General features: G+C 50.5%; 1 protein-coding gene across 2 annotated transcripts in view; it reads left to right on the top strand.

Annotated features, from left to right (window-relative positions):
- Positions 1-27,709, top strand: part of LOC145349949 (uncharacterized) — a 225,861-nt gene that overhangs the window by 178,589 nt on the left and 19,563 nt on the right. Inside the window, exons 18-29 of one of the 2 annotated variants that reach the window (XM_080198653.1) lie at positions 2,048-2,119; positions 4,381-4,425; positions 10,553-10,579; positions 11,568-11,630; positions 15,639-15,674; positions 18,030-18,104; positions 19,746-19,781; positions 20,313-20,348; positions 23,199-23,261; positions 24,703-24,777; positions 26,076-26,111; positions 27,046-27,099. In XM_080198653.1, the coding sequence (XP_080054779.1) occupies positions 2,048-2,119; positions 4,381-4,425; positions 10,553-10,579; positions 11,568-11,630; positions 15,639-15,674; positions 18,030-18,104; positions 19,746-19,781; positions 20,313-20,348; positions 23,199-23,261; positions 24,703-24,777; positions 26,076-26,111; positions 27,046-27,099 (618 nt within the window). The remainder of the gene's footprint in view (positions 1-2,047; positions 2,120-4,380; positions 4,426-10,552; positions 10,580-11,567; positions 11,631-15,638; positions 15,675-18,029; positions 18,105-19,745; positions 19,782-20,312; positions 20,349-23,198; positions 23,262-24,702; positions 24,778-26,075; positions 26,112-27,045; positions 27,100-27,709) is intronic. The other variant, XM_080198654.1, reaches the window with a different exon arrangement.

Raw genomic sequence — 27,709 nt, 5'->3', positions numbered from 1 at the left:
TGAGCTGTCAATTAGGTTTCCGCCCCCTGTTTAGCTTGTGTGGGTAAAGACTAGGCCGGAACAAAGGTTCATATTTCTATAACACATGTTAACAACCTCAGAATGTATCATAGAACTTATAAAATTCTCACAGCACCAGGTTAAAATCCACATTGTAAAATTCGAACAGGGTTAGACAGGGTAGATTCAGAAAGAATGTTCCCGATGGTGGGGGGAGTCCAGAACTAGGGGTTATAGTTTGAGGACTCGGGGTAAACCTTTTAGGACTGAGCTGAGGAGAAATTTCTTCACCCAGAGGGAGGGGAATGTGTGGAACTCACTCCCACAGAAAGTAGTTGAGGCCAAAATCATAAAATCCCTGAAGCACAGAAGGAGGCCATTCGGCTCATCGAGTCTGTACCGACCACAATCCCACCCAGGCCCTATAACCCCACGTGTTTACCCTGCTCATCCTCCTGACACTAAGGGGTAATTTAGCACGGCCAGTCAACCTGACCTACACATCTTCGGGAGGAAAGCGGAGCACCCGGAGGAAACCCACGCAGACACGAGGAGAACGTGCAGAGGTCCGCACAGACAGTGACCCAAGCTGGGAATCAAACCGGGATCCCTGGCGCCGTGAGGCAGCAGTGCTAACCACTGTGCCACCCAAAGGTTGAGTTCAAGAAGAAATTAGATATAGCTCTTGGGGCCAAAGGGATCAAGGGGAGAACATAACATATGTTTTTATGGTCTTGGGGCCAAAGAGATCAAGGGGAGGCGGAGCAGAGGATCAGGATATTGAATTTGATGATTAGCCATGATCAAAATGAATGGCGGTGCAGGTTCGAAGGGCCGAATGGCCTATTCCTGCTTCTAGTTTTTACGTTTCCATGTCTCGAAATGCTTTATTTACAATGAAAAGCTGTTGAGGTACAGTCACTGTTGTACGTAACCCCTCAGCCAGTTTGTGCACAGCAAGATCCCACAAACAATGCAACCAGATTGTCTGTTTTAGTTATTTTATTGTTTAAGGGATAGCTAGGCCAGCATTTATTGCCCATCCCTAATTTCCCCTTGAGGATGTGATGGTGAGCTGCCTCCTTGAATCGCTGCAGTCCATGTGGTGTAGGTACACCCACAGTGCTGTCAGGCTGAGAGTTCCAAAATTTTGACCCAGCAACAGTGAAGGAACAGCCAATATATTCGTTCATAGAACCCCTACAGTGCAGAAGGAGGCCATTTGGCCCATCGAGTCTGCAGCAACTTCCTGACAGAGTTTCTTAGCCAATGCCTCGCCCCTGCCCTATTCCCATAACCCGACACATTCCCCATGACCTTGTCCCCCTAACCCACATATCTTTGGACACTAAGGGATAATTTAGCATGGCCAATCCATCTAACCTGCACATCTTTTGACACTAAGAGACAGTTTAGCATGGCCAATCCATCTCACCTATACATCTTTGGACACTAAAGGAAAATTTAGCATGGCTAATCCATCTAACCTACACATCTTTCTACACTAAGTGGTAATTTAGCATGCCAATCCATCTAACCCCCATACCTTTGGACTGTGTGAGGCAACCGGAGAACCCAAAGGAAACCCACGCAGACACAGGGAGAATATGCAAACTCCACATAGACAGTGATCGAACCCGGGTCTCTGGCACTGAGAAGCAGCAGTGCTAACCACTGTGTCCCCGTGTGATGAGTGACTGAGGGGGTAAATATTGGCTGGAGCACTAGGGAATACACCCTGCTCTTTGTATCAGATGTTGCCGGGGGGGAGCATTGACAGCCAGTTGAGAGAAGCCTCAGTTTAAGACCCCAATTGATAGGCAGCGCCTTTGACAGTACGGCACTCCCTCGGCATGGCAGTATCAGCCAAGAGGAGGTGGGAATGTTTTTGGAGTGGGATTTGAACCCAATCGTGTTTGACCATAGGGCCAAGTGTGCCGCACGTGGGCCCAGGCTGATGCACTCTGATCGGGATTCGAGATCTCTGTGAGGCTGATTAAAAGTTTGTCCCAGGACGCTGTGACATGTTGGGATTTTTTTTCTCCAGGAGGACACAGAGGGTTCGGCCTATGCAGTGATCACCGCCATACCAGGGGAGCGAGGGCTAGAAGGCGTTCAGGTAAAGCTGAGAGCTCGTGGTGACAATGAGCCGCGCTGAGTTTGCATTGATTTTAAGCTGTGCGGATCGATATTTCTGGCCCAGTTCCTTCCACAACACGAGGAAGGTTCACCCGACGGACCATCCCCAATCCCACCCTGTCCAGAGAGCGAGGGTGGGGGCTTCCAGCCTCTACAGTAGCGGGCATCGTTCTGGGTGGGCCTGGACAATTTGGGGATTCGCAATAGTTGTCCGATCATCCTCCGTCAATGCCCGCTGGTGTCAGACCTGGAGAATCCCACCCGTAGGGCCATTGTGGTACAATAGGAGGCCATTCAGCCCATCAAATCCGTGCCATCTCCCTGTTGATCAATCCCGTCAGTCCCTTTCCAAGCAACCGCCCCCATCCCCGTTCTATCCAAAAGCCTCTCAAGTTGATTTCTCTCGCGAGCCCGTCCGATTCCCTTTCCAAATCGTTCCTCGCCTTTCCAGCTCATTACCACTCGCTGGATTGACGTGTTCTTCCTCACGTTCCTGCCCCCTCCCCACCCCCTCTGGCGTTTGCTGCTGTCTGCATCTCTTGGTTTCACCTCGGACACCGAGTCGCGAGGCAAAGATGGTTCGACAACTCTGACGGAAAGAAAATAGCGTGCATTGATATAGCACCTCAGCGGGTCACCCCCTCCGCACCCCCCAGTTCTCTGCAGCCACTGAAGCATTTTTCTCACGTGCAGTGGGTGCACAGCAAGATCCCACAATCACCAGTGCAACCAGGGTCAAAGCGAACGATTTTCCTGATTGAGAGAGACCACAAACCTCGCCCCGCCAGCCCCCACTCATCTCCAAGAGAGCGTCGGCACAGTCCCGGTGTGGTTTTCTCAACTAGAAGCTCCGACAGCTCCCCCCCCACCAACTGCCCCACTCTCCCCGCCGCAGGTCGGCCTAGATTCTGTGGTCAGGTCTCGGGATGGGGGGCTGGAATCCACAACCCCCTTCCCCCCACCCCCTCCAGCTGACTCAGAGCTTTGCCCACTGCTGGCACTGTTTGTTTGTGGTTTTTACATTTTGGGTGTGCAAAGCTCCTTTCCAGGGTTTAACTCTGAGTTCTCCAATCCCCACATCCTGAGCCGTCCGCATTTCCATTTAACGACCTCGGCGCAGACTGCTGTGTTGTCTCCCCCCTCCTTGCTCTCTCCCCGCCTTCCCCAGGGCAGCCCTGAGCCTTTCTGAGCACCCAGTTTGACACTGGCTGCCCTCTGACCGGCCAGCCAGCATGAAGCCACATTGTGGGGCCAGTCACACCCGCTTTCTGGCCCTGGAGTGTGCCCGATGGACAGAACCTTCAGGGTGGCACAGTGGTTAGCACTGCTGCCTCACAGCGCCAGGGACCCGGGTTCGATTCCCAGCTTGGGTCACTGTCTGTGTGGAGTTTGCGCATTCTCCCCATGTCTGCGTGGGTTTCCTCCGCGTGCTCCAGTTTCTTCCCACAGTCCAAAGACATGCAAGTTAGGTGTGTTAGCTGTGCTAAATTCTCCCTCAGTGTACCCGAACAGATGCCGGAGTGCGATGACCAGGGGATTGTCACAGTAACTTCATTGCACTGTTAATGTAAGCCTACTTGATCCATAGAATCCCTACAGTGCAGAAGGAAGCCATTCGGCCCATCGGGTCTGCATAGACAACAATCCCACCCAGGCCCTATCCCGGTAACCCTACATATTTATCCCGCTAATCCCTCTAACCTACGCACCCCGAGACACTAAGAGCCCATTTAGCACGGCCAATGCACCCTAACCAGCATGGCTTTTGGAGTGTGGGAGGAAACCGGAGCACTCAGAGGAAATCGGCACGGACTCAGGGAGAACGTGCAGACTCCGCACAGACAGTGACCCAAGTCAGGGATCAAACCCGGGTCCCTGGCACTGCGAGGCGGCAGTGCTAACCAGTGGGCCACCAATAAATGAACTTTAAACCTTTAAAAGCCTTCTTGCTCCTGAAAAGAACAGGAAAGGAACCTCAGGGGAGATCGCCAGAGAACTCTGAGTTCTGTGCTGAGACATTAAGTAGACTGGTTTACAGGTAAATGACTTTGAGGCTTAAACTGGTCACCGCTGGAGTTAAATCTTGATGCTCTCTGTTAGAATTTGTGGTGAATAATAAACCCTATGCCCTGACTTTTCCAATGCGATTAAGGATGGGACAGAAACTGATTAGGCTGCCTTGAAGAACGGCAAATCACTTTTCCAAAATGTTTTTTAACGCCAACGTTTTGTTTGCTACAGGGGATCCCGGGAGTACCCGGCCTACCTGGAGTTCCTGGACTGAAGGTGAGAGGGGACCAGCCATCCTTAGTACAAAGGACAATGAAAATTACAGCACAGGAACAGGCCCTTTGGCCCTCCAAGCCTGCACTGACCATGCTGCCCAACTGAACTAACCCCCCCTACCCTTCCAGGGACCATATCCCTCTATTCCCGTCCTATTCATGTATTTGTCCGGACGCCCCTTAAAACTCACTATCGTATCTGCTTCCACTACCTCCCCCAGCAGCAAGTTCCCACCACCCTCTGTGGAAATAAACTTGCCTCGTACATCTCCTTTAAACCTTGTCCCTCGCACCTTGAACCTGTGCCCCTGAGTAATTGACTCTTCCACCCTGGGAAAAAGCTTCTGACTCTCCACTCTGTCCATGCCCCTCTCATAACCTTGTAGGCTTCTATCAGCTCGCCCCTCAACCTCCGTCACTCCAGTGAGAACAAACCATGTTTCTCCAACCTCTCCCCATTGCTAATGCCCTCCGTACCAGGCAACATCCTGGTAAATCTTTTCTATATCCTTTCCAAAGCCTCCGCATCCTTCCGGCCTGCTTTCTGGATTGAGGTTTTTGTGAATGTTGGCAATCTTATAAGTACGAGGCAAGTTTTCACATAGAGGATGGTTGGTGCCTCGAACTCGGATGTGATAGCGACTTTTAAGGGGTGTCTGGACGTATACATGAATAGGATGGGAACAGAGGGATATGGTTCCTGGAAGAGTAGGGGGTTTTAGTTCAGTCAGATAGCGTGGTCAGTGCTGGCCTGGAGGACCGAAGGGCCTATTCCTGTGCTGTAATTCTCTTTGTTTTTTGCTCGTTTGTAATCTTGTTTTTGCTTCCTTTGAGGCCCCCACGCCCTGTTGGGGGCGAATGGGGGCACCCTCGATGGCGAAGGGAAGCTGGAAGGGAAAGAACTTGCATTCGTACAGCGCCATTCACAAACTCAAGGGTGACCCTAAAGTATTTCACAGCCAATCGAACAACTTTTGAAAGTCAGACACTGCCATAACACGGAAAAGGCAGGGTCCAATTCGAAGCCAAAAAAAGACATCTTGAGCAGCAATGAGATGGATTACCAGACACCAGATATCTGCACTATTCCTACAGTACAGAACAGAAAGAGGACATTCGGCCCATCAGGTCTGCACTGACCACAACCCCACCCAGGCCCTATCCCATAATCCCACGTATTTACCCTGTAGATCCCCTGACGCAAGGGGCAATTCAGCATGGCCAATCCACCTAACTCGCACATCTCTGGACACAGGGCAATTTAGCATGGCCAATCCACCTAACTCGCACATCTCTGGACACTAAGGGCAATTTAGCATGGCCAATCCACCTAACTCGCACATCTCTGGACACTAAGGGCAATTTAGCATGCCCAATCCACCTAACCTGCACATCTTTGGACACTAAGGGGCAATTTAACATGGCCAATCCACCTAACCTGCACATCTTTGGACTCTAAGGGGCAATTTAGCATGGCCAATCCACCTAACTCGCACATCTCTGGACATTAAGGGCAATTTAGCATGGCCTGTCCCCCTAACCTGCACATCTTTGGACAATAAGGAGCAATTTCACATAGCTTAGCCACCTAACCAGCATGTCTTTCAGACTGTGGGAGGAAACCGGAGCACCCGGAGGAAACCCACGCAGACGAAGGGAGAATGTGCAAACTCCACACAGACAGTGACCAGAGGCCGGAATTGAACCCGGGTCCCTGGCACCGTGAGGCAGCAGTGCTAACCACTGTGCCTCCGTGCCACCCCAGTGGATGGCTGAGGGATAAATATTAACCAGATACCCCTGGCCCTCTTGGAAATGAAATAGAGCTGTGGGACCTCTACGTGAACCTGTGAGGGCCTCGGTTTAACATCTTTGCCTCAGTCTCACGGCAGACCCGAGCGGGATTCGAATCCACGGCTCTGAGGCGAGAATGCCACTGCCGAGAGAGGGTGCTGTGTTTAGCAAGACTGGCCAGGAACATCTTGTCCTAATCCACCCCGAGGGGGGAGCAGGGGTGGGGGGTTGGGGGTAGTGAGGGGTTGAGAGTTGGGGGAGGGGGGGGTTCCCCGGCACCTTGTGGGTGGGCAGATGAGGTGGAGCTGCTGAGGGTCTCGCAACAGCACTCATCACAGTTCCCCTCTCATCTCCCTGGAGGGTTCAGCGATAGACTCAGAACTTCTCAAACTCTCCGAGTCTTACTGTTTCAGACTGAAAAACTGAAGGGAGGGGGGAATGCCCGGTCATACTGATCACGCAGCTCCACCCTCAGAGAGTGGCACGGTGGCACAGTGGTTAGCACTGCTGCCAGGGACCCAGTTTCAATTCCTGGCTTGGGTGGCATCTGCACGTTCTCCCTGTTTCTGGGTGGGTTTCCTCCGGGTATTAGAGGGCACTACCTCAGGCTGAAGGGACGATCCTTTAAAACAGAGACGAGGAGGCATTTCTTCAGCCAGAGGGTGGTGAATCTGTGGAACTCTTTGCCGCAGAAGACTCTGGAGGCCAGGTCATTGAGTGTCTTTAAGACAGAGATAGATAGGTTCTTGATTAATAAGGGGATCGGGGATTATGGGGAAAAGGCAGGAGAATGGGGATGAGAAAAGTATCAGCCATGTTTTTGTGGCCGAGCAGACTCGATGGGCTGAGTGGCCTAATTCTGCTCCTCTATCTTACAGTCTTATGCTCCGGTTTCCTCCTACAGTCCGAAAGATGTGTGGGTTAGATGGATTGGCCATGATAAATTGCCCTTTTGTGTCAGGGGAACTAGCTAGGGAAAATGCATGGGGTTATAAGGATAGGGCCTGGATGGGATTGTAGTCAATGTAGATTTAATGGGCTGAATGGCCTCCTTCAGCACTGTAGGATTCTATGATTCCCTTGTCAATCTGTCCACCTGTCTTGAGCAAGGCACTGGCCCAACAAACCCAACAATTTGATTTGATTTGATTTATTATTGTCACATGTATTTACAGTGAAAAGTATTGTTTCTTGCATGCTGTACAGACAAAGCATACCGTTCATCAAGTACATAGGGGAGGTGGAAGGAGAAGGTGCAGAATGTAGTGTTACAGTCATAGCCAGGGTGTAGAGAAAGATCAGCTTAATGCGAGGTAGGTCCAATCAAAAGTCTGACAGCAGCAGGGAAGAAGCTGTTCTTGAGTTGGTTGGTACGTGACCTCAGACTTTTGTGTCTTTTTCTTGATGGAAGAAGGTGGAAGAGAGAATGTCCGGGGGGAATGGAGTCCCTAATTATGCTGGCTGCTTTGCCGAGGCAGCGGGAAGTGTAGACAGGATGAGAGGCTGGTTTGCGTGATGGATTGGGTTACATTCACAACCTTTTATAGTTTATTACAGTCTTGGGTAGAGCAGGAGCCATACCAAGTTCTGACACAACCAGTAGGGATGCTTTCTATGGTGTAAAACCTGCTTCACCAGTTCTTGCCGAATGAATGCAACGCTGGTAATCGGCTACCCTGTTCTGAGCAGGGATGTCTCATCATAGCAACTGTGAGGAGGCTTAACTCCCAAAACCTCTTTTAATAGTTACCAACTGCTCGTTTGAGTGGTTAACACGCAACTGATGACAGCCACCACTCAGTACGATAGAGAATAAAATCCATCCACGTCAACTGTTGACTGAAGGGAGGTGCCCGGAACCTAGCCGCAAGATGTCAAGCCAGGCTGTTATGGGGTGGGTAGCGTCAGGGAATTTCTTCGTGGTAGTGCTATGGAAAATCTGGAACGTTCTGTCCTGACAAAGCTGTCGCTGCCGGGGAGGGGCCATTCAAACTGGGATTGCGAGATATTTGTTAGGCTAATGAAATAAGGAAAATTGGAAGCAAACTAGCTGGGTGGATCAGCCGTGAAATTCCTCTCGTCATACGGAAAGGGGCGATTCAGGTGGAGAAGGTAGTCAAGAAGGCAGACGGCATGCTTGCCTTCATCAGCCGGGGTTACTGAGTATAAAAACTGGCAAGTTATGTTGCAGCTTTGTAGAACCTTAGTTAGGCCGCACGTGGAATATTGTGTTCAATTCTGGTCGCCACACTACCAGACAGATGTGGAGGCTTTGGAGAGGGTACAGAAAAGATTTACAGGATGTTGCCTGGTATGGAGGACATTAGCTATAAGGAGATGTTGGAGAAACTTGGTTTGTTCTCACTGGAACAACGGAGGTTGAGGGGTGACCTGATAGAAGTCTATAACTTTATGAGAGGCATGGACAGAGTGGATAGTCGGACACTTTTTCCCATGGTGGAAGAGTCAGTTACTAGGGGGCATAGGTTTAAGGTGCGAGAGGCAATACGAACATAAGAAATAGGAGCAGGAGTAGGCCATCTAGCCTTTCGAGCCTGCCCCGCCATTCAATAAGATCATGGCTGATCTGAAGTGTTCAAAGGAGATGTACGAGGCAAGTTTTTTTACACAGAGGGTGGTGGGTGCCTGGAACTCGCTGCCAGGGGAGGTAGTGGAAGCAGATACGACAGTGACTTTTAAAGGACAATAGGATGGGAATAGAGGGATGTGGTGTCCAGAAGAGTTCAGTCAGGTAGCATGGTTGGTGCAGGCTTGGAGGGCCAAAGGGCCTGTTCCTGTGCTGTAATTTTCTTTGCTCTCTGTTCTTACTTCAAGCGAGTCAGGTTTTGCCATTGAAGCCAACCCAAATAAGGAGGCAACAGCCTACTGTTTTATTGCTCGTCTATAAATCCAGAAACTCAGCTAACGTTCTGGGGACCCGGGTTTGAATCCCACCACGGCAGATGGTGGAATTTGAATTCAGTAAAAAAAAATCTGGAATTAAGAATCTACCGATAACCATGAAATCATTGTCAATTGCCGGAAAAACCCATCTGGCTCCCTGATGTCCGTTAGGCAAGGAAATCTGCCATCCTTACCCGGTCTGGCCTACATGTGACTCCAGAGCCACAGCAATGTGACTGACTCGCAACTGCCCTCCAAAGGCAACTAGGGATGGGCAATAAATGCTGGCCAGCCAGCAACGCCCATGCCCCACAAATGAGGACCATTCACACCAGATCAGAGCATGAACACATGAACGTGGGGCGGCACAGTGGTTAGCACTGCTGCCTCACAGCGCCAGGGTCCCGGGTTCGATTCCCGCCTTGGGTCACTGTCTGTGTGGAGTCTGCACATTCTCCCCGTGTCTGCATGGGTTTCCTCCGGGTGCTCCGGTTTCCTCCCACAGTCCAAAGATGTGCGGGTTAGGTGGATAGGCCGTGTTAAACCGATCCTAGTGTCAGAGGGATAAGCAGGTAAATACGTGGAACAGGGCCTGGGTGGGATTGTTGTCAGTGCAGGCTCGAAGGGCCGAATGGCCTCTTCTGCACTGTAGGGATTCTGAGATTTTGTCTTTTGAAGTTTGAATATTCATAAATGAAACAGAAGAAATTTTAAAAATGTTCAAGCAAGATGCTTATCTTCCTACTTGCCTCCTGCCTGCCAGCCCCTCTGGCTCACTCGCAGCGAGAGTGAGGGTCCGCAGTGTCTGGGATGGAGACTTTCGGCATTCCAAAATGGCGCCAATCAGGCCACACAACTCTTAAGTCAGAAAGAACGCTGAAATGAAACTCCCAACGCACAGGCCCCAGTGACTGACCAAAGCTGAAGCTGAACCACTTAAAGTTTTGAAGTTGATTGACCAGTGTCACAAGTCAGCTTACATTAACACCGCAATGAAGCTGCTGCTAAAATCCCCTAGTCGCCACAGTCCTGTTCGGGCACACAGAGGTAGAATTTAGCATGGCCAAACGGCACGTCTTTCGGACTGTGGGAGGAAATCAGAACACCCGGAGGAAACCCACGCAGACACGGGGAGAATGTACAAACTCCACACAGACAGTGACCCAAGCCGGGAATCGAACCCGGGTCCCTCACGCTGTGAGGTAGCAGTGCTGACCACTGTGCCACCGTGCCGCCCTAATCACAGCAACAAAAATCAGCGGGTCTGACAGCATCTGTGGAGAGAGAATAGAGCCAGTGTCTCGAGCCTGGATGGCCCTTTGTCTTACAACAAGGCAATCTAAAATTTGAGTGTGGTGGAACCGGTTTAAGGTGTCGCCTGAACTGCTCTTGTTTCTAATGCCCTGTTTTTTTTGTTCCCACTTCAATAGGGTGACGCGGGAAGCAAAGGTGAACAGGTGAGAGTTGACAGTCGGAGATTCCCTGCGTCTGTTTGTCTGCAGACGGTTGTCTAGCCGTGTGGGCACACACAAGGCTTCCTGCTGGCTCAGTAACATTGATGTGATTTGCTTTGATTTGATTTATTATTGTCACATGTATTGTCACAGTGAAAACATTGTTTCTTGCGCACTATGCAGATAAAGCATACTGTTCATAGAGAAGGAAAGGAGACAGTGCAGAATGTAGTGTCACAGTCATAGCTAGGGTGTAGAGAAAGATCAGCTTAGTGCGAGGCAGGTCCATTCAAAAGTCTGATGGCAGCAGGGAAGGAGCTGTTCTTGAGTCAGTTGGTACATGACCTCAGACTTTTGTATCTTTTTCCCGACGGAAGAAGGTGGAAGAGAGAATGTCCGGGGTGGGTGGGGGTCCTTAATTATGCTGACTGCTTTTCCGAGGCAGCGGGAAGCGTAGACAGAGGCAATGGATGGGAGGCTGGTTTGAGTGGTGGACTGGGTTACATTCACGACCTTTTGTAGTTCCTTGCGTTCTTGGACAGAGCAGGAGCCATACCAAACTGTGACACAACCAGAAAGAATGCTTTCTATGGTGCATCTGTAAAAGTTGGTGAGAGTCCTGGCAGACGTGCCAAATTTCCTTAGTCTTCTGAGAAAGTAGAGGCATTGGTGGGCTTTCTTAATAGAGAGCGGAGGCGTATTCCATCCAACTGTGTGATTGGCATCGCTGCCTCATCACCATGATTACAGGATAGGGGGTGGGGGAGGGGGAACGGGTGGCGGCCATTTTAATCCATCATACATCTGTCTGAGTGTCGGCATAGCAACGCAGACTCTTCAATCGATCGTGTCACACCTCCGTGACTTGAGCCCAGAAATTTCTGACCAACGAGGCGTTACTAACTGAGCTGTGGCTGGAATCAGGAAGCTTCTAGTCAGTTCCGTTTGCGAGATTGTAAATCGGTAACTTCAATTTTGTTTGTTTTCGCAGGGAGAGCAGGGACCCCAAGGGTATCCAGGAGAGGTTGGGTTAACAGGACCCGCTGGCCCACAGGTGAGGATGCAGGGTCACGGCTGAGCGTCAAACTGCCCTGAGAGTAGGAAAGCAATGACCACCACGTGTCCGACTCACTTCTACTCCCGCTGCTACGTCCACAAGCCAGCCTCTGGTGGCAGAGTCCGTCTGGCTCCCAGTCAGCCAGGGGATTTAGTGCGTTTGCCTGGAGGGAATGCGGCCCCTCAACTGACCCCTTCTTGAGAGTGCACACAATGGTTCCCCTTTGGCAAAATGGTGGCACAGAGTTGTCAACACCTCTTAGGATGCAAATTCCGATTCGGACCTTTCCGACTGTTTGGACTGTCCGATCTGCTAGGGGTGAAGGTTTGTCAAAGAATTCACTCTGGCGTCACCACATATGACAAAAATTAGGAGAATTCTTTTCCCTCAGAGGGTGGGGAGTCTCTGGAATTCTCTACCACAGAAGGCAGTGGGAGCAGGGTCTTTGAATATTTTTGAGGCAGAGCTGGATAGATTCTTGGTTGATACGAGGGGGGAGGTGAAAGGTTATCGGGGTCAGCGGGAATGTGGGGTTGGCGTTACAGTCAGATCAACCGTGATCTTATTGAATGCTGGAGCAGATTGAAGGGCTGAAGGGCCGAGTGGCCTCCTGCTCCTATTTCATATGCTTGTGTCATTGTCTCCTCTCTTGTGGGCACAGTGACACAGCGCCAGGGACCTGGGTTCAATTCCCGGCTTGGGTTACTGACTGTGTGAAGTTTGCACATTCTCCCCATGTCTGCGTGGGTTTCCTCCAGATGCTTCATTTTCCTCCCACATTCCAAAGATGTGCAGGTTAGGGGGATTGGCCATGCTAAATTGCCCCTCAGTGTCCAAAGATGTGTATGTTAGGTGGATTGGCCATGCTAAATTGTCCCTTAGTGCCCAAAGATGTGTATGTTAGGTGGATTGGCCATGCTAAATTGTCCCTTAGTGTCCAAAGACGTGTAGGTTAGGTGGATTGGCCATGCTAAATTGCCCCTTAGTGTCCAAAGATGTGTATGTTAGGTGGATTGGACATGCTAAATTGCCCCTTAGTGTCCAAAGAGTCAGGAGAGTCAGTGCAGACATGATGGGCTGAATGGCCTCATTGTCTCACTTGTAGGAATTCTGTGTCTTTCTGTCTGTGAATGTACTCATTTTCTACTTGTCCAATGAGTTGGCCAGCCCCATGAAGAAGTGTTGGATGAGCCATTTTAATTGGCGAACAGGCACTTGGCCGGATTAGTCAAAGTGTGATGGGGAGGGGGGAGCTCACAATGTCACACCAGACAGACAGAATGTGAAGAGCTTCCTCCGCTGCTCTTTGTGGCTTTCTCTGCCCATGGGAAGATTGTCCCAGGATCCCTCTCTTTCTGGGTAAAGGTGCCTTTAAGAAACTCCTGTCTCCGGCTGGCTGTGGGCGGGTGTTGACGCGATCATAAAATAGACTGCGGACAAAGGAGGCCTTCTGGCCAGCCGGCCCAGGATACCAACCCTTCCTGTTACAACATCTTGGCAGCGCCCTGGCCTCGCCATTCCTTCCTCTGGCAACCTGTTCCAGCTGTCGACATAATGCCTTCCAGCTGTTTCAACAAGAGCAGTGCGAGGCTAGGAAGATTTGTTTTTGTATGTGTGTGAAAGGGACGTCTTTCAAGGATTCCAATCTGGGATGTTGACCTCACAGAGTTTCCTGAGAGATGGTAGCTGTGGTTTCTCTGTGTTTTTATGCGTGTGTTTCTGGGCTCAGACAAGGAATGTGTCGAAACCTGAGTAACTCGGGCGATGCATCATCGGATCCTCTGCCCCCGGAGAAACTCATGGTCAAAGGGGAAGGTGACTAACCTCTCCATTCCTAAGCTGCTCAAGCTGGTCTGAGGCCTACGCCACATCCTCCAATAAACCTACTTTTTCTTCCCTCATGAAATCTAACACAAAATGAGGCCAAAAATAAAAAAAAATCTGGAATTAAGAATCTGCAGATGACCATGAAACCGTTGTCAATTGTCAGAAAAACCCAGCTGGTCCCTTTAGGGAAGGAAATCTGCCGTCCTTACCTGGTCTGGCCTAATGTGAATCCAGAGCCGCAGCAATGCGGTTGACTCTCAACTGCCCTCCGAATGAGACGCTCAGTTCAAGGACAACTCGGGGGGGGGGGTGGGGGTTGGCGGCAATAAATGCTGGTTAGCCATGTCCCATGAATAAAGTTTTGAAATTTGGGCTCCGAGCTATGGGAAGACTTGTTGAGTCAAATTCTGCTGGTTAGGGTTTGAACCCATTGGCCATGATAGGTCGCTGCTTAATAATCCTTCATAGAGTCTTAGAGGTTTACAACATGGAAACAGGCTCTTCGGCCCAAATTGTCCATGTCATCCCTTTTTTAACCCCTAAGCCAGTCCCAATTGCCCACATTTGGCCCATATCCCTCTTTACCCATTTTACCCATGTAACTGTCTAAATGCTTTTTAAAAGACAAAATTTACCCACCTCTACTACTACCTCTGGCAGCTCGTTCCAGACACTCACCACCCTCTGTTTGAAAAAAATTGCCCCTCTGAACCCTTTTATATCTCTCCCCTCTCACCTGAAACCTATGCCCTCTAGTTTTAGGCTCCCCTATCTTTGGGAAAAGATATTGACTATCTAGCTGATCTATGCCTCTCATTATTTTATAGACCTCTATAAGATCACCCCTCAGCCTCCTACATTCCAGGATAAAAAGCATCTTCTATCCAGCTTCTCCTTAATGCCGGATCTAGGCCTTGGATTCAGTGAGCTTTGCTTTTTTTGAAAGTCCTCTTGGTTAAGTGGGGCGGCGCAGTGGCACGGTGGTTAGCACTGCTGCCTCACAGCGCCAGGGACCTGGGTTCGATTCCCAGGTTGGATCACTATCTGTGTGGAGTTTGCACGTTCTCCTCATGCCTGCATGGGTTTCCTCCGGGTGCTCCGGTTTCCACCTATGCTCCAAAGATGTGCGGGTTAGGTGGATTGGCCATGCTAAATTGCCCCTTAGTGTCAGAGGATTAGCAGCGTTATGGGGTTATATGAATAGGGCCTGGGTGGGTTTATTGTTGGTGCAGACTTGATGGGCCAAATGGCCTCCTTCTGTACTGCAGGGATTCTAAGTGCCCAGCTGGAACTCTGTATCAGTCAACAGCGCAGGTTGAATGAGAAGAAGGAAAAAGTTATATTCCTCTAGCGCCTGTCACAGCCTCAGGATAAAACAAAGTTACTGAAGGACTGCTGAAGTGTTGTGCTCACAGAATTGTTACAGTGTAGAGGGAGGCCACTCGGCCCATCGCGTCTACACTGGCTCTCCAAATGAGCATCGTGACTTAGTGCCATTCCTCTGCCTCTTTTCCCGTAGCCCCTGCACAGTTTCCATTCAAATAATCATCTGACACCCTCGCGATTGAAGCTGCCTCCACCACATGTCCAGGCAGCGCATTCCAGACCCCCAACAGCTCGCTGGGTGGAGAAGTTTCTCCTCAGGTCGCATCTGGAGGAAGCAGAGCGGCCACTGAGCAAGCTCCCACAAAGGGGATTGCGATAACGGCCAGTTCTGTCCTAAGGATGTTGGTTGAGAGATGAATGTTGGCCAGGCCGTGGGGCTGGGGAGGGGGTACACCGTGAGGTCTATCACATCACACCTGAGGGGCCAGATGGGACCCCAGTTAAACATCTGATCCAAGACCCCCCTGTAGTGTAGCAGTGCTCCAGAAATGTCCATCTCACTCTGAGCATTACCTCCCGGCAGTAGGGTCCTTCCTCAGTGCTGGATGGAGAGTTGCAGCTGAGTTGATGCCTTCACGTGTCTGGGATTGGATCTGAACCCTCCGGGGAGCTCCCCACTCGCTGATTGATGCCAGAACCCGCTGCTTTATCTAAGTATAAAGCACCCGGAGGAAACCCACACAGACACGGGGAGAACATGCAGACTTCACACAAACAGTGACCCAAGCCAGGAATCAAACCTGTGTGATGTTTCATTCATTTTAACCCTTGTGTTTTCTTCTTCTATCTCAGGGTCAAAAAGGTGCCCAGGGAGATCCAGGCATGAAGGTAAGGATTTTGGATCGCTGTTCAAAATGGAGTCACTGACAATGATTGGCCCTGAGTTCAGGGATTTAAGCATTTAACAAATGCCCTGTATTTATGTAGCGCCCTTCACGGCTACAGCACCTCTCCGAAGTGCTTGACAGCCAGTAGGGTACTTCTTTTTGAAATGTGGCAACTGGACAGCAGGATCCCACGGGGACCAGCATAAGCTCTGGCAGTCACCTTGTTTTCCTGATATTGTTTGAGGGATTGAATGCAGGTCCCAGGGGAGCGGGTGGGGGGCTCCCTCTCCAAAGCGGCCCAGCTGAGAGGCTCCAGTTTAACATTTCTAAAGTTAAAGTTTATTTATTAGTGTCACAAGTAAGCTTACATTAATATTGTTCGGGTACGCTGAGGGAGAATTTAGCACGGCCAATGCACCCTGAACCACACGTCTTTTGGACTGTGGGAGGAAACCGGAGCGCCCAGAGGAAACCGGAGCGCCCAAAGGAAACCCACACAGAGACAAGGAGAAGGTGCAGACTCCGCACAGACAGTGACCTGAGGCCAGGAATCGAACCCAGGTCCCTGGCGCTGTGAGGCAGCAGAGCTAACCACTGTCCCACAATGCCACCCCCAACCACAGGAGAGCACTTTACTATCAGTCATGGAGGGAATGGAAATGACACTGTTCGGTTAGTTGCAATGCAGTCCAGTGCAATACCTTGCCAGCAGCACCTGTGTGCCTCTGATTCGGAAGATTGAGTGTTCAAATCCCTACTCTGGAGATGTCAGTACAGAATCCAGGTCAGCACTCCAATAGTGCTGCATCCAGAGGTGCCACACTGTCGGGGGTGCTGCACTGCCAGGTGACACGGTGGCACAGTGGTTAGCACTGCTGCCTCACAGCGCCAGGGATCCAGGTTTGATTCCTGGCTTGGGTCACTGTCTGTGTGGAGTCTGCACGTTCTCCTTGGATCTGCGTGGGTTTCCTCCGGGTGCTCCGGTTTCCTCCCACAGTCTGAAAGACATGCCGGTTAGGGTGCATTGGCCGTGCTAAATTCTCCCTCAGTGTACCCAAACAGGCGCCAGAGTGTGGTGACTAGGGAATTTTCACAGTAACTTCATTGCAGTGTTAATGTAAGCCAACTCGTGACACGAATAAAGTGTACTTTAAACTTAGACAGTTGTACACCAAGAAACCAACGGTTAACCCCGCTCTAACCCTCCCCTATCTTTAGAGGGCGCTCCATTGCAATTTTCAATGGACACAATGGGATGTCACCTTTTTTTGAAGGTTCTGTCCAATTCTGTTTGGAAAGTTATTAAATCTGCTTTCACCCCCGACACTTGTTGTATGAATCCACTCCTCACCACTGCCCCCCCGGGGCTTTGGCTCGTTTGTCAGTCATGTTGGTTGATGGCCCCGATTTGGGCACATTTGACCCTGAGGCAATGTCAGCTGACTACGGGATTGGGTGGGGGAGGGGGGCGACACTGGTGTGGGGATGGCATTCTCCACTTGTAGCCCCACATCGTGCCAGCCTGAAGCTGTGAAGCCCCTTGGCGCTGTCGATTTTGTGAAAACAGCAGGCAATAGCCTAGAAGTATTATTGCCCAGCTATTAATCCAGAAGCTGAGTTAATGTTCTGGGGTCCTGGGTTCGAATCCCACCATGGCAGATGGTAGAATTTAAATTCAATAACAAAAAAATCTGGAATTAAGAATCTGCTGATGACCGTGAAACTGTCGCTGATTGTCGGGAAAACCCACCTGGTCCCTTTAGGGAAGGAAATCTGCCGCCCTTACCTGGTCTGGCCTACGTGTGACTCCAGAGCCGCAGCAATGTGGTTGTCTCACAGATGCCCGCTGAACAAGAGCAACGAGGGATGGGCAATGAATGCTGGCCCAGCCAACGATGCACCTGTCCCATGAATGAGTAAAACATATTTGTTGTCTTCATCCAATTTTGGAGGCAGCACAGTAGTTAGCACTGCTGCCTTGTAGCACCAGAGACCCAGGTTCGATTCCCAGCTTGGGTCACTGTCTGTGCGGATTCTGCACGTTCTCCCTGTGTCTGTGTGGGTTTCCTCCAGGTGCTCTGGTTCTTTCCCACACACCAAAGATATGTGGGTTAGGTGCATTGGCCATGCTAAATTACCCCTTAGTGTCATGGGGACTAGCTAGGGTAAATCCATGCGGACAGGACCTTGGTGGGATTGTGGTCAGTACAGACTTGATGGGCCAAATGGCCTCCTTCTGTACTGTAGAGAATCTATGATTCATTGATTGAGGTAATGGAATTTTATGAAGAGTTAGTTGTCTTCGTTGTTCGAGGTGATGGAGTTCTGAATTGTGTTGTTTCTGGTCTGCTTTCAGGGTGAGCCGGGCCGCGATGGTGTCGGATTGCCAGGTCCACCTGGTCCTCCCGGATACGTCTACAGTACGGGCAGCGTAAGTGAACTCCCCTTCTGTTACCATGGCTGGTTCACGTGTGCCAACTTGTAGCAGTTTTGAGACGAGTTTTCTATAGCTCTTGGGCCTAAAGCGATCGAGGAGTTTGACGGGGGAGGGGGGAGGCAGGATCAGGATATTGAATTCGATGACCAGCCATGTTCAAAATGAATGATGGAGTCGGCTCGAAGGGCCGAATGGCCTCCTCCTGCTTCTAGTTTCTATGTTTCTTGATTTGATTTATTATTGTCACATTAGTATACAGTGAAAAGTATTGTTTGTTGCCCGCTATAAGACAAAGCATACTGTTCATTGAGAAGGAAAGGAGAGAGTGCAGACTGTAGTGTTACAGTCATTGCTAGAGTGTAGAGAAAGGTCAACTTAGTGCGAGGTAGGTCCACTCAAAAGTCTGACAGCAACAGGGAAGAAGCTGTTCTTGAGTCGATTGGTACATAACCTCAGACTTTTGTATCTTTTTCCCGAAAGAAGAAGGCGGAAGAGAGAATATCCGGGGTGCGTGGGGTCCTTAATTATGTTGGCTGCTTTTCCGAGATGGTGGGAAGTATAGACGGGGCCAGTGGATGGGAGGCTGGTTTGCGTGTTGGATTGGGCTACATTCATGATCTTTTGTAGTTCCTTGTGGTCTTGGGCAGAGCAGGAGCCATACCAAGCTGTGATACAACCAGAAAGAATGGAGATGTGATGGACAATATGGTTGGAGAGTAGTTTATAGTTTTAAAACAGAGATGAGGAGGAATTTCTTCAGCCAGAGAGTGGTAAATCTGTGGAACTCTTTGCCACAAGACGTTGCGGAGGGCAGGTCATTGAGTGTCTTTAAGACAGAGATAGATAGGTTCTTGATTAATAAGGGGGTCAAGGGTTATGGGGAGAAGGCAGGAGAATGGGGTTGAGAGTCATATCATGATTGAATGGCAGAGCAGACTCGATGGACCGAATGGCCTAATTCTGCTCCTATACCTTGTGGCCTTATGGTTGGGGCAAAAAAAGGTCGGAGCTGAGGTGCATTAAGGACTGAAGGAGTGTTAATAGCGGCAAGGTCCCAGAATGCGTTAACGGGAGAACGAAGGTCAGTGCTGAGTGAAAGCTAAGCTGAGGAATAAGTGTCGGGTGGCCTGGTGAGGGGTGGTTGGTGTGGGGATAAACTAAGGCGGTGGTTAAGATGAAGGGAGCTGTTCACCGTCTAGAAGGTTCCCCCTCCAATCGGATACCTGCCACTTCTGGGTGGGCGTTTCAACACACGCCACACCTCAGGGAAATGGCTGGGGAGGGAAGGGGTGGGGGGAAATATTGGGAGGGGCACTGTTAGGATGATGGCAGTCCAGTGGCCCAAATTCCCACGACCGCCCATCACGGGTAGAGCGTAACTTCAGCCCTGCGTCTTTATCGAGTGAGCAGAAACAGTCGGTGACCCTCAGGATTGGGTGCAGAGGGGTGGGGGAGCAAGGCAAAGGGGACGGTGCAAACACAAACTTGGCAAGAACCCTCTTAGTGAGGGAGTGGACGAAGCTCCAACCCAGCTCTGCTCTCAGGGACTTCTTAATGTTGGGACACAAGAGGGAAAATCTTCCGCTGTATTCAAATTAAATCAATAGTTAATGATTAACTCTTATCTTTCCTCAGGGGGTCGACGGCATCACCCATGTCCCTGGTGCAGAGGTAGGCGGAATTCCTTTACCCATGAGGAGATGATACTAAATTGAAGGACTGTACACAATTAGCCTTTACACCAGGATGGTCTCACCATCGCTGGATAAATCCATTGGAAAAATATCCCCCGAACATACAAACTCTGCTTTGAGAGTATCTAATCATAGAACCCTTACAGTGCAGAAGGAGGTCGTTCAGCCCATCGGGTCTGCCCCAACTCCCTGACAGAGTGTCTTACCCAGGCCCTGCCCTATCCCAATCCCATCACCCTGCACGTTTACCATGGCCAATCCAACTAATCTACTTATCTTTGGGACGCTAAGGGGCAATTTAGCATGGCCAATCCAACTAATCTACTTATCTTTGGGACGCTAAGGGGCAATTTAGCATGGCCAATCCACCTAACCTGTACATCTTCGGACTCTTCAGGTTAGGTGGATTGGCCACAGTAAAATTTCTTTTTGGGATGTCAGAGATGTCAGCAATGTGAGCTTTTTATACTTTGCTTCGTAATGTAACCAATTTCTTTCTTTCTTTCAGGGTGCGAGGGGAGTTCCTGGTCAAGCTGGATTACCAGTAAGAAAAGACTAGGCCGTGTTCTTTTGTTGAGTGTGTCTGAACTAATTGAATGACACATTTGGACAGCAGACGTGAGCTGCCAGTCCCAAATGTGGCCATCCTAGATCATAATAGCGAGTGAATCGATAAACTGCTGGTGTATCAACCAGGTGTCTTCCAGCTGGGTCACTCAGATGCACTTCCCTGGTACCCAGGGGTCAGTCTCAAATGGGTAACCCTCTGGCGAGGTTCAGACGCACAGTTGCCAATCTTACCCCGGCCATGAGTTCACCTCAGTACTCCAAACCAAAAGCTCTTCTGAGTGTCTGGGTATGGCAACACGCTGGCACAGTGGTTAGCACTGCTGCCTCACGGCGCCAGGAACCCTGGTTCAATTCCCAGCTTGGGCCACTGTCTGTGTGGAGTTTGCACATTCTCCCCGTGTCTGCGTGGGTTTGCTTGGGGTGCTCTGGTTTCCTCCTACATTCCAAAGATGTACAGGTTAGGTGGATTGGCCGGGCTAAGTTGCCCCTTAGTGTCACAAAATGTGTAGGTTAGTTGGATTGGCCGCGCTAAATTGCCCCTTAGATGTGCAGGTTAGGTGAATTAGCAGGGTAAATGCTTGGAGTTATGGGCATAGGACCTTTGTGAGATGCTCTGTCAAAGAGTCAGTGCAGGTTCGATGGGCCGAATGGCCTCTTTCTGCACGGTAGGGGTTCTATGAGAATCAGGATGGTCGAACAATTAAGATCTGCTCCTGTATTGGGACCTTGCTGACCAGTCCTGGGAGTGGTCAGTGCTGCGTATATCAAGGCAAAATGGACCCAGTGTCCAGGATAGGTGAACTACAGCGCAGGAAGAGGCCATTTGGCCTCTCATTCCTCTGATAGCTCTTTGAAAGAGTTACCCATTTTGTCCCTCTCGTCCACCTCTTCCAAAAAAACAGCAAGTTTTTCCTCGTCGGGTTTTTTTTCCCAAATTCCCGTTCGGAAGCTATTATTGAATCTGCTTCCCTCCCCCTTTCGGGCAATTGCTAATTCCACACCATTCGCTGCAGAATAATTCTTCTCACAAAGCTCTGGCTCAGTTAACTCTGCGTGCCTTTGGTTGCCAATGGAAACACTCTCTCCCTGTGTGCTCACTCGAAACCCCCTCATCATCGGGACACCTCTGTTAAACCTCCCCGTCGCCCCTCCCTGAACAATCCCCCAGCACTCCACATGCCCGATCCCAGGGCCCAATTTGAACAAGTTTACCAGATTGCTATGACAAGCCGTGCGGTATACACCCATGAAGTTGGTCTAAGGGGCTACACAGTTCATGTCCCTGGACTGCGCTGTTGGAACATCTACACTGAGCAGAGGGATAGAATACCGGACAGAATTGAGACAGTGCCTTCTGAGCCACCGCCATCGAATGACATGGTGTCCAATTCGATCGTCCTTGTTCGCCCAAGGGAGCGGATTGGTGACCTCCGTCCATCCCACGGCGGGCCGAATGGCCTTCTTCTGCTCTGTAACACAGGAGGAGAAGGGGGGTGGAGTGAGCCTGGAGTGAGTCGCCCCTTTCTTGGTTGCAAGGAATATGCACTCATTCATGTAATGTGGGCAGCGCACAGTAAGATCCCACAGGTAGCAATGCGATCATAGAATCCGACAGTGCAGAAGGAGGCCATTTGGCCCATCGAGTCTGCACTGACAACAATCCCACCCAGGCCCTATCCTCAAAGCCCCACACATTTACCCTAGCTAATCCCCCCGCCACAAAGGGGCAATTTAGCACGGCCAATCCACCTAATCTGCACATCTTTGGACTGTGGGAGGAGACTGGAGCACCCAAAGGAAACCCACGCAGACACAGGGAGAATGTGCAGACTCCACACAGACAGTGATCGAAGCTGGGAATCGAACCCAGGATCTGGAGCTGTGAGGCTGCCGTGCTAACCAGTGTATCACTGTGCTGCCCCACGGCCAGTGTTTTATCACGATGCTGGTTGAGAGATTGACACAGGGAGAGCACCACCCCCGCCCCCCCCACATTGAGAGGCTTGATAATGAAATGAGAGCAATGATGAGAGAAGCCAATCCCGCTCACACTCATAGAGTCACTCGGTGCAGAAGAGGCCCTTCAGCCCATCGTGTTCGTACTGACACGTAAGAAGCACCTGAGCTCCCACCTAATCTCATCTGCAGCACTTGGCCTACAGCCCTGATGTGCCAAGTACTCATCCAGGTATTTTTTAAAGGATGTGAGGCATCCCACCTCCACCATCCTCTCAGGCAGCGCATTCCAGACCCTCAACACTCCCTGGGTAAGAAGGTTTTTCCTCACATCCCCCCTAAACCTCCTGCCCCTCACCTTGAACACATGTCCCCTCGTGGCTAACCCTTCAACTAAGGGGAATAGTTGCTCCTTATCCACTCTGTCCCTCATAATCTTGTACACCCCGATCAGGTCACCCCTCAGTCTTCTCTGCTCCAACAAAAACAACCCAAGCCTATCCAACCTCTCTCTATAACTCAAGTGCTCCATCCCAGGCAGCATCCTGGTGAATCTCCTCTGCACCCCCTCCAGTGTGTTCACATCCTTCCTATAACGTGGCGACCAGAACTGCACACAGTACTCCAGCTGTGGCCTCACCAAAGTTCCATACAACTCCATCGCGACTTACCTGCTTTTGTAACATTTCCCTTCAGGGCCTCAATTGATAAAGGCAATTGTCCCACATGCCTTTTTCACCCCCCTACCAACATGCCCTTCCATCTTCAGAGATCTGTGGACAAACACGCCAAGGTCCCTTTGTTGCGCAATGTTCAGTCTTGTGGTTTTAGTTCTAATCTTTGGATTCTATTCTCCCCATTCCTCCAGGGTCCCAGAGGACCGAAAGGTGAGCAAGGATTCCAAGGTATCCCAGGAGCAGCAGGTCCAAAGGTAAGGTGCTCCAACAACAGCATTTATGTAGCGGCCTGGATGCAGTAGAATGTCCCAGGCTCCTTCACGGGTGGATATGATTGGGCCCTGAAGGGAAATATTACGGAACTCAGCCAAAAACCGGGTTAAAGATATCGGTTCAGTAAACATTCGCTGGCATTTGATTGCCAGGTTCAAGGTGTTTTTGAGTTCCTTGTAAACCACAGTGGTTAGCACTGCTGCCTCACAGGACCAGGAAACCAGGTTCAATTTCCATCTCGGGTCGCTGTCCGTGCCAAGTTTGCACATTCTCCCCATGTCTGCATGGGTTTCCCTCAGGTGCTCCGGTTTCCCCTCACAGTCTGAAAGGCGTGCTGGTTAGGTGCATTGGCCATGCTAAATTCTCCCTCAGTGTACCCAAACAGCCGCCGGAGTGGGGATTTTCATGGTAACTTCATTGCAGTGTTAATGTAAGCCTACCTGAGACACAATAAACACTGTGCCACCGTGTTGCCCCCTTGCCAGAACCTGCTGAATATTTCCAGCATTCTCAGTTTTTAGCTCAGACTTCCGGCGTCTGCTGTATTTTAGCTCCACTGAAAATTTTGTTGAAGCTTTTCATCTTGTACTCATCAGGGGCAATATCAGGAGAAACTACAAGTTTATATTGTGGGGGGAGATAGATTTTTGGCCTGGCTCCACAGCAAGTTTCTCAGCAACGGGACATAACCCATTATTGACCAGCGAGAGTATCTTCTGGTCCTGCTGCTGTCAATGGAATTCCTGTTGAATCCAACACCCTTCCCCACCCCATCGCGGGGAAAACTCCTGACAGGACCAGGAGATCCCACTGGTGTGAAGAGCCAAAAAAATCATTCCCATTATATGAACTCTTCTCTAACAATATACATTGTTAAATTTGGTAAATTTAAATTTGGTATTCTTGCACATTGACCTGATGAGTGCAACCCAAAAAGCTTCAACAAAGGGTGCCTTATTTTTCCCCAGCCATATTCAAGTCCTCTATTACCAAACCACTCTTTAATTTACGTCTCTGAGCTGGTATCCAAAGCAGAACGGCCAAAATCCTCAACTTAAAAACCCTTGCGGATGTTATGTTGAACTGCCGGTTTGAATGAAGCCAGAGGGCGGAATTTTCCCATCATGCCAGCCACGGGAATCGTAGCGGGCAAGACACGGATCGTGCAGGGGGCTGTTGACCTCGGGCAGGATTTTCTGCTCTTGGGATAGACGCTGCCGGAAAATTATGCCCAGAAAGTCAACATGCAGAGAGAGAAGCCCTTTGGCCCATCAAGTCGATGCAGCCCCCATACTCGGTCTCCCATCGGGAGAAATGGAGTCGGGGTTTTTAATCTTCAAGTGTTTGACATGTTTTTCCAGGATGTTTTCACTTTGACTCTCTGTAATATCTCAAACAGAAAGCCATGTTCTTCCTTTCCAGGGCGATAAGGGGGAGCCTGGACACATCATTGGCCCCGATGGAGCCGTATTGAATAATCTGCTTGCTGGACCCAAGGTAAGGCATGAGGGAGCAAGAATGGCGGCTTCACCTGGCAATGCCAAACATCACTACTTCCTTCCTGAGGAAGGGGCAGTACTCCGAATGCTCGTGATTTAACTGGTGCTGTGAGACTCCTTACTGTGATTATCCCAATCCAACGTCAACATCTTCACATCATTCCTCTCTGAAGACAAGAGCAGTGAAGGCTTCCTGTGTGAACCCCTACCATTCAAAAACCACAATTTACGGACACAGAACGTGATCCTTTTTGCATTCTTTTATGGGACATGGGCGTCACTGTCTAGGCCAGCATTTATTGCCCATCCCTAATTGCCTCTTGAACTGAGTGTCTCTCTTGGCCATTTCAGAGGGCAGTTGGGAGTCAACCACATTGCTGAGGCTCTGGAGTCACATGTAGGCCAGACTGGGTAAGGACGGCAGATTTCCTTCCCTGAAGGGATATGAGTGAACCAGGGTGGCACAGCGGCACAGCGTTTGGTTCTGCTGCCTCACAACGCCAGGGACCGGGTTCGATTCCCGGCTTGGGTCACTGTCTGTACGGAGTCTGCCCTTTCTCCCGGCGTCTGCGTGGGTTTCCTCTGGGTGCTCCAGCTTCCTCCCATGGTCCAAAGATGTGCCAGTTAGGTGGATTGGCCATGCTAAATTGCCCCTTAGTGTCAGGAGGACGAGCTGGGGTAAATGCATGGGGTTATGGGGATAGGGGATTGTGGTCAGTGCAGAGTCGAGGGGACGAGTGGCCTCCTTCTGTACTGTAGGATTCTATGATTCGGATGGGATTCGCTGACAATTGACGATGTTTCATGGTCACAGTTAAACTCTTAATTCCAGATTTTTTTAAATGCCACGGCGGGATTCAAACACAGGTCCCCAAGTGTCTCCCCAGGTTTCTGGATTACTGGTCCACAGGCAACGTGGTTGACTATTAAATGCCTCAGAGATGGGTAATAAATGCTGTCCCACACGGTGAGGCCTGCATCTCGTAGATGGAGCTGAAATTAAATTCCTTGCTGGTGAATTTGTCCTCATGATGTTGCCTAAATGTTGTGCGGCACCCATCTTCTCTCTTTGTCCACAGGATGTGGGCGTCACCTGCTGGCTCAGCATTTGTTGCCCATCCCTGAATGGCTGAAGGCAGAGTAATGGCTTCTCAGTGCTCTCCTGCCCCAGTTACAGTTTGCCATAAGACCAGCGGCCTTTCCTTCTCGCGTAGTCCTCTGGACAGTTGTGCTATAAATCAGCTTCGTACTTGACCTGCTACCAGTCTAATGCTTTGTCCAATATTCTTCCTGCAGGGTGACCCTGGGATTCCTGGACCCATGGGCCCAGAGGTAAGGATACCGCCGTCAGGAATTTACGTCATTCCCCTGATTAATGCCAGCAAGATTCAGGGGATGGCACAGTGAGTAGCACTGCTGCCTTACAGCGCCAAGGACCTGAGTTCAATTGTGGCCTTGGGTCACTGTCTGTGTGGAGTCTGCACATTCTCCCCATGTCTGCGTGGGTTTCCTCCAGGTGCTCTGGTTTTCTCCCACACTCCAAAATGTGCAGGTTAGGTGGATTGGCCATGCTAAATTGCCCCTTAGTGTCCAAAGATGTGCAAGTTGGGGTATGGGCGTGGGGTGATGGGATAGGCCCAGGGGAGGGCCTGGGTAAGATGCTCTGTTGGAGAGTTGGTGCAGACTCAATGGGCCGAATGGCCACTTTCTGCACTCTGGGGATTCTGTGGTGTCTGGCACAGACTGCCCTCCATTGCATTCACTCTGCTGCACTTTGATAAGTTAAGATGTCTGATGGCCTGAGATGACCCACTGTCCGTCACTGAGTGATCGTTCATTGTCTCTGGGTCAATGGCCGCCGTTCTCTGGCCCTGCACACTCTCCTGCAAATGGGGTTATCTCTGGAGAATCCCAGGGGAGGGAGGGGTCATACCACGGTTAGTGCCAGCAAGAACACCTTTTGGGATTCTCTCAAACCCTCCCCCTCCCTGATGTAATCAGGATGCCTCGAGGGTGGCAGACATATTTGAATGTTAATGGGTGGGTTTGGAGCCGGAATCTCCAGGACTTTGAGGGGCAGCACCTTCCTTATCTCCGTGCGCGCCCGCCATGGTCAGGCTGGTTGCCAAAGTCAACACTCTCGGGGAGACCCCCGACTGAACAGGGTCCACCACACGAGACCCCGTTTCAGACTGAACCCCATGTCCTCCGCAGCAGCTCTGAAATTATCATTCAACCGTTCACCACCTCTGCTTCTTTTCCACAGGGAATTCCGGGATACCCTGGCCGGAAAGGCGAAATTGGGTTGCCAGGACGACCGGTGAGGATTTTTGTTTGTCCGGGGCTTTTGACCTTCCCGCCCGCCACGGGAAGCGTAGCGGGCACCACATGGACCACGAAATGGTCCTGTTGATCTCGGGCAGGATTTTCCGGACTTGGGGCAAGCGTGGCCGGAAAATCCCGGCCTTTGTCTCTTCAGGTTAACATCAGGAACACGAGCGGTCAGGTGTTGGAGGAGGGACAGGCTTTGGGAAGTGTGAAGCCCAGCGAAACGGACCCAGTGTTTGGCACAGGAAGAGGAGGAGGCCATTCAGCCCCTCAAGACTGTCCTGTAATTCCATTAGGGGGGGAGTGTGGAACCTAAAGTGGGTGGGGGGGGGGGGGGACATGACTGGATGGAGGATGGAAGAAATTAAAGATTTGATGATGTGAGGCTAAAAGGCAAGCTACCTACAAGATGCACTGCAGCAATTCACCAAAGATCCTTAGACAACACCTACCAAACCCACAACTACTGACATCTAGAAGGACAAGAGCAGCAGATACATGGGAACACCACCACCCGCAAGTTCCCCTCCAAGCCAATCGCCATCCTGACTTGGAAATCTGTCGGCCGTTCCTTCACTGTCGTTGGGTCAAAATCCTGGAAT

Source organism: Carcharhinus amblyrhynchos, chromosome 11 (genome assembly GCF_965287045.1).
Source record: "Carcharhinus amblyrhynchos chromosome 11, sCarAmb.v2.hapA, whole genome shotgun sequence".
In the NCBI taxonomy this organism is placed as follows: domain Eukaryota; kingdom Metazoa; phylum Chordata; class Chondrichthyes; order Carcharhiniformes; family Carcharhinidae; genus Carcharhinus; species Carcharhinus amblyrhynchos.
Note: the sequence above shows the minus strand (reverse complement) of the source record. Positions and strands in the feature narration are given on the sequence as shown.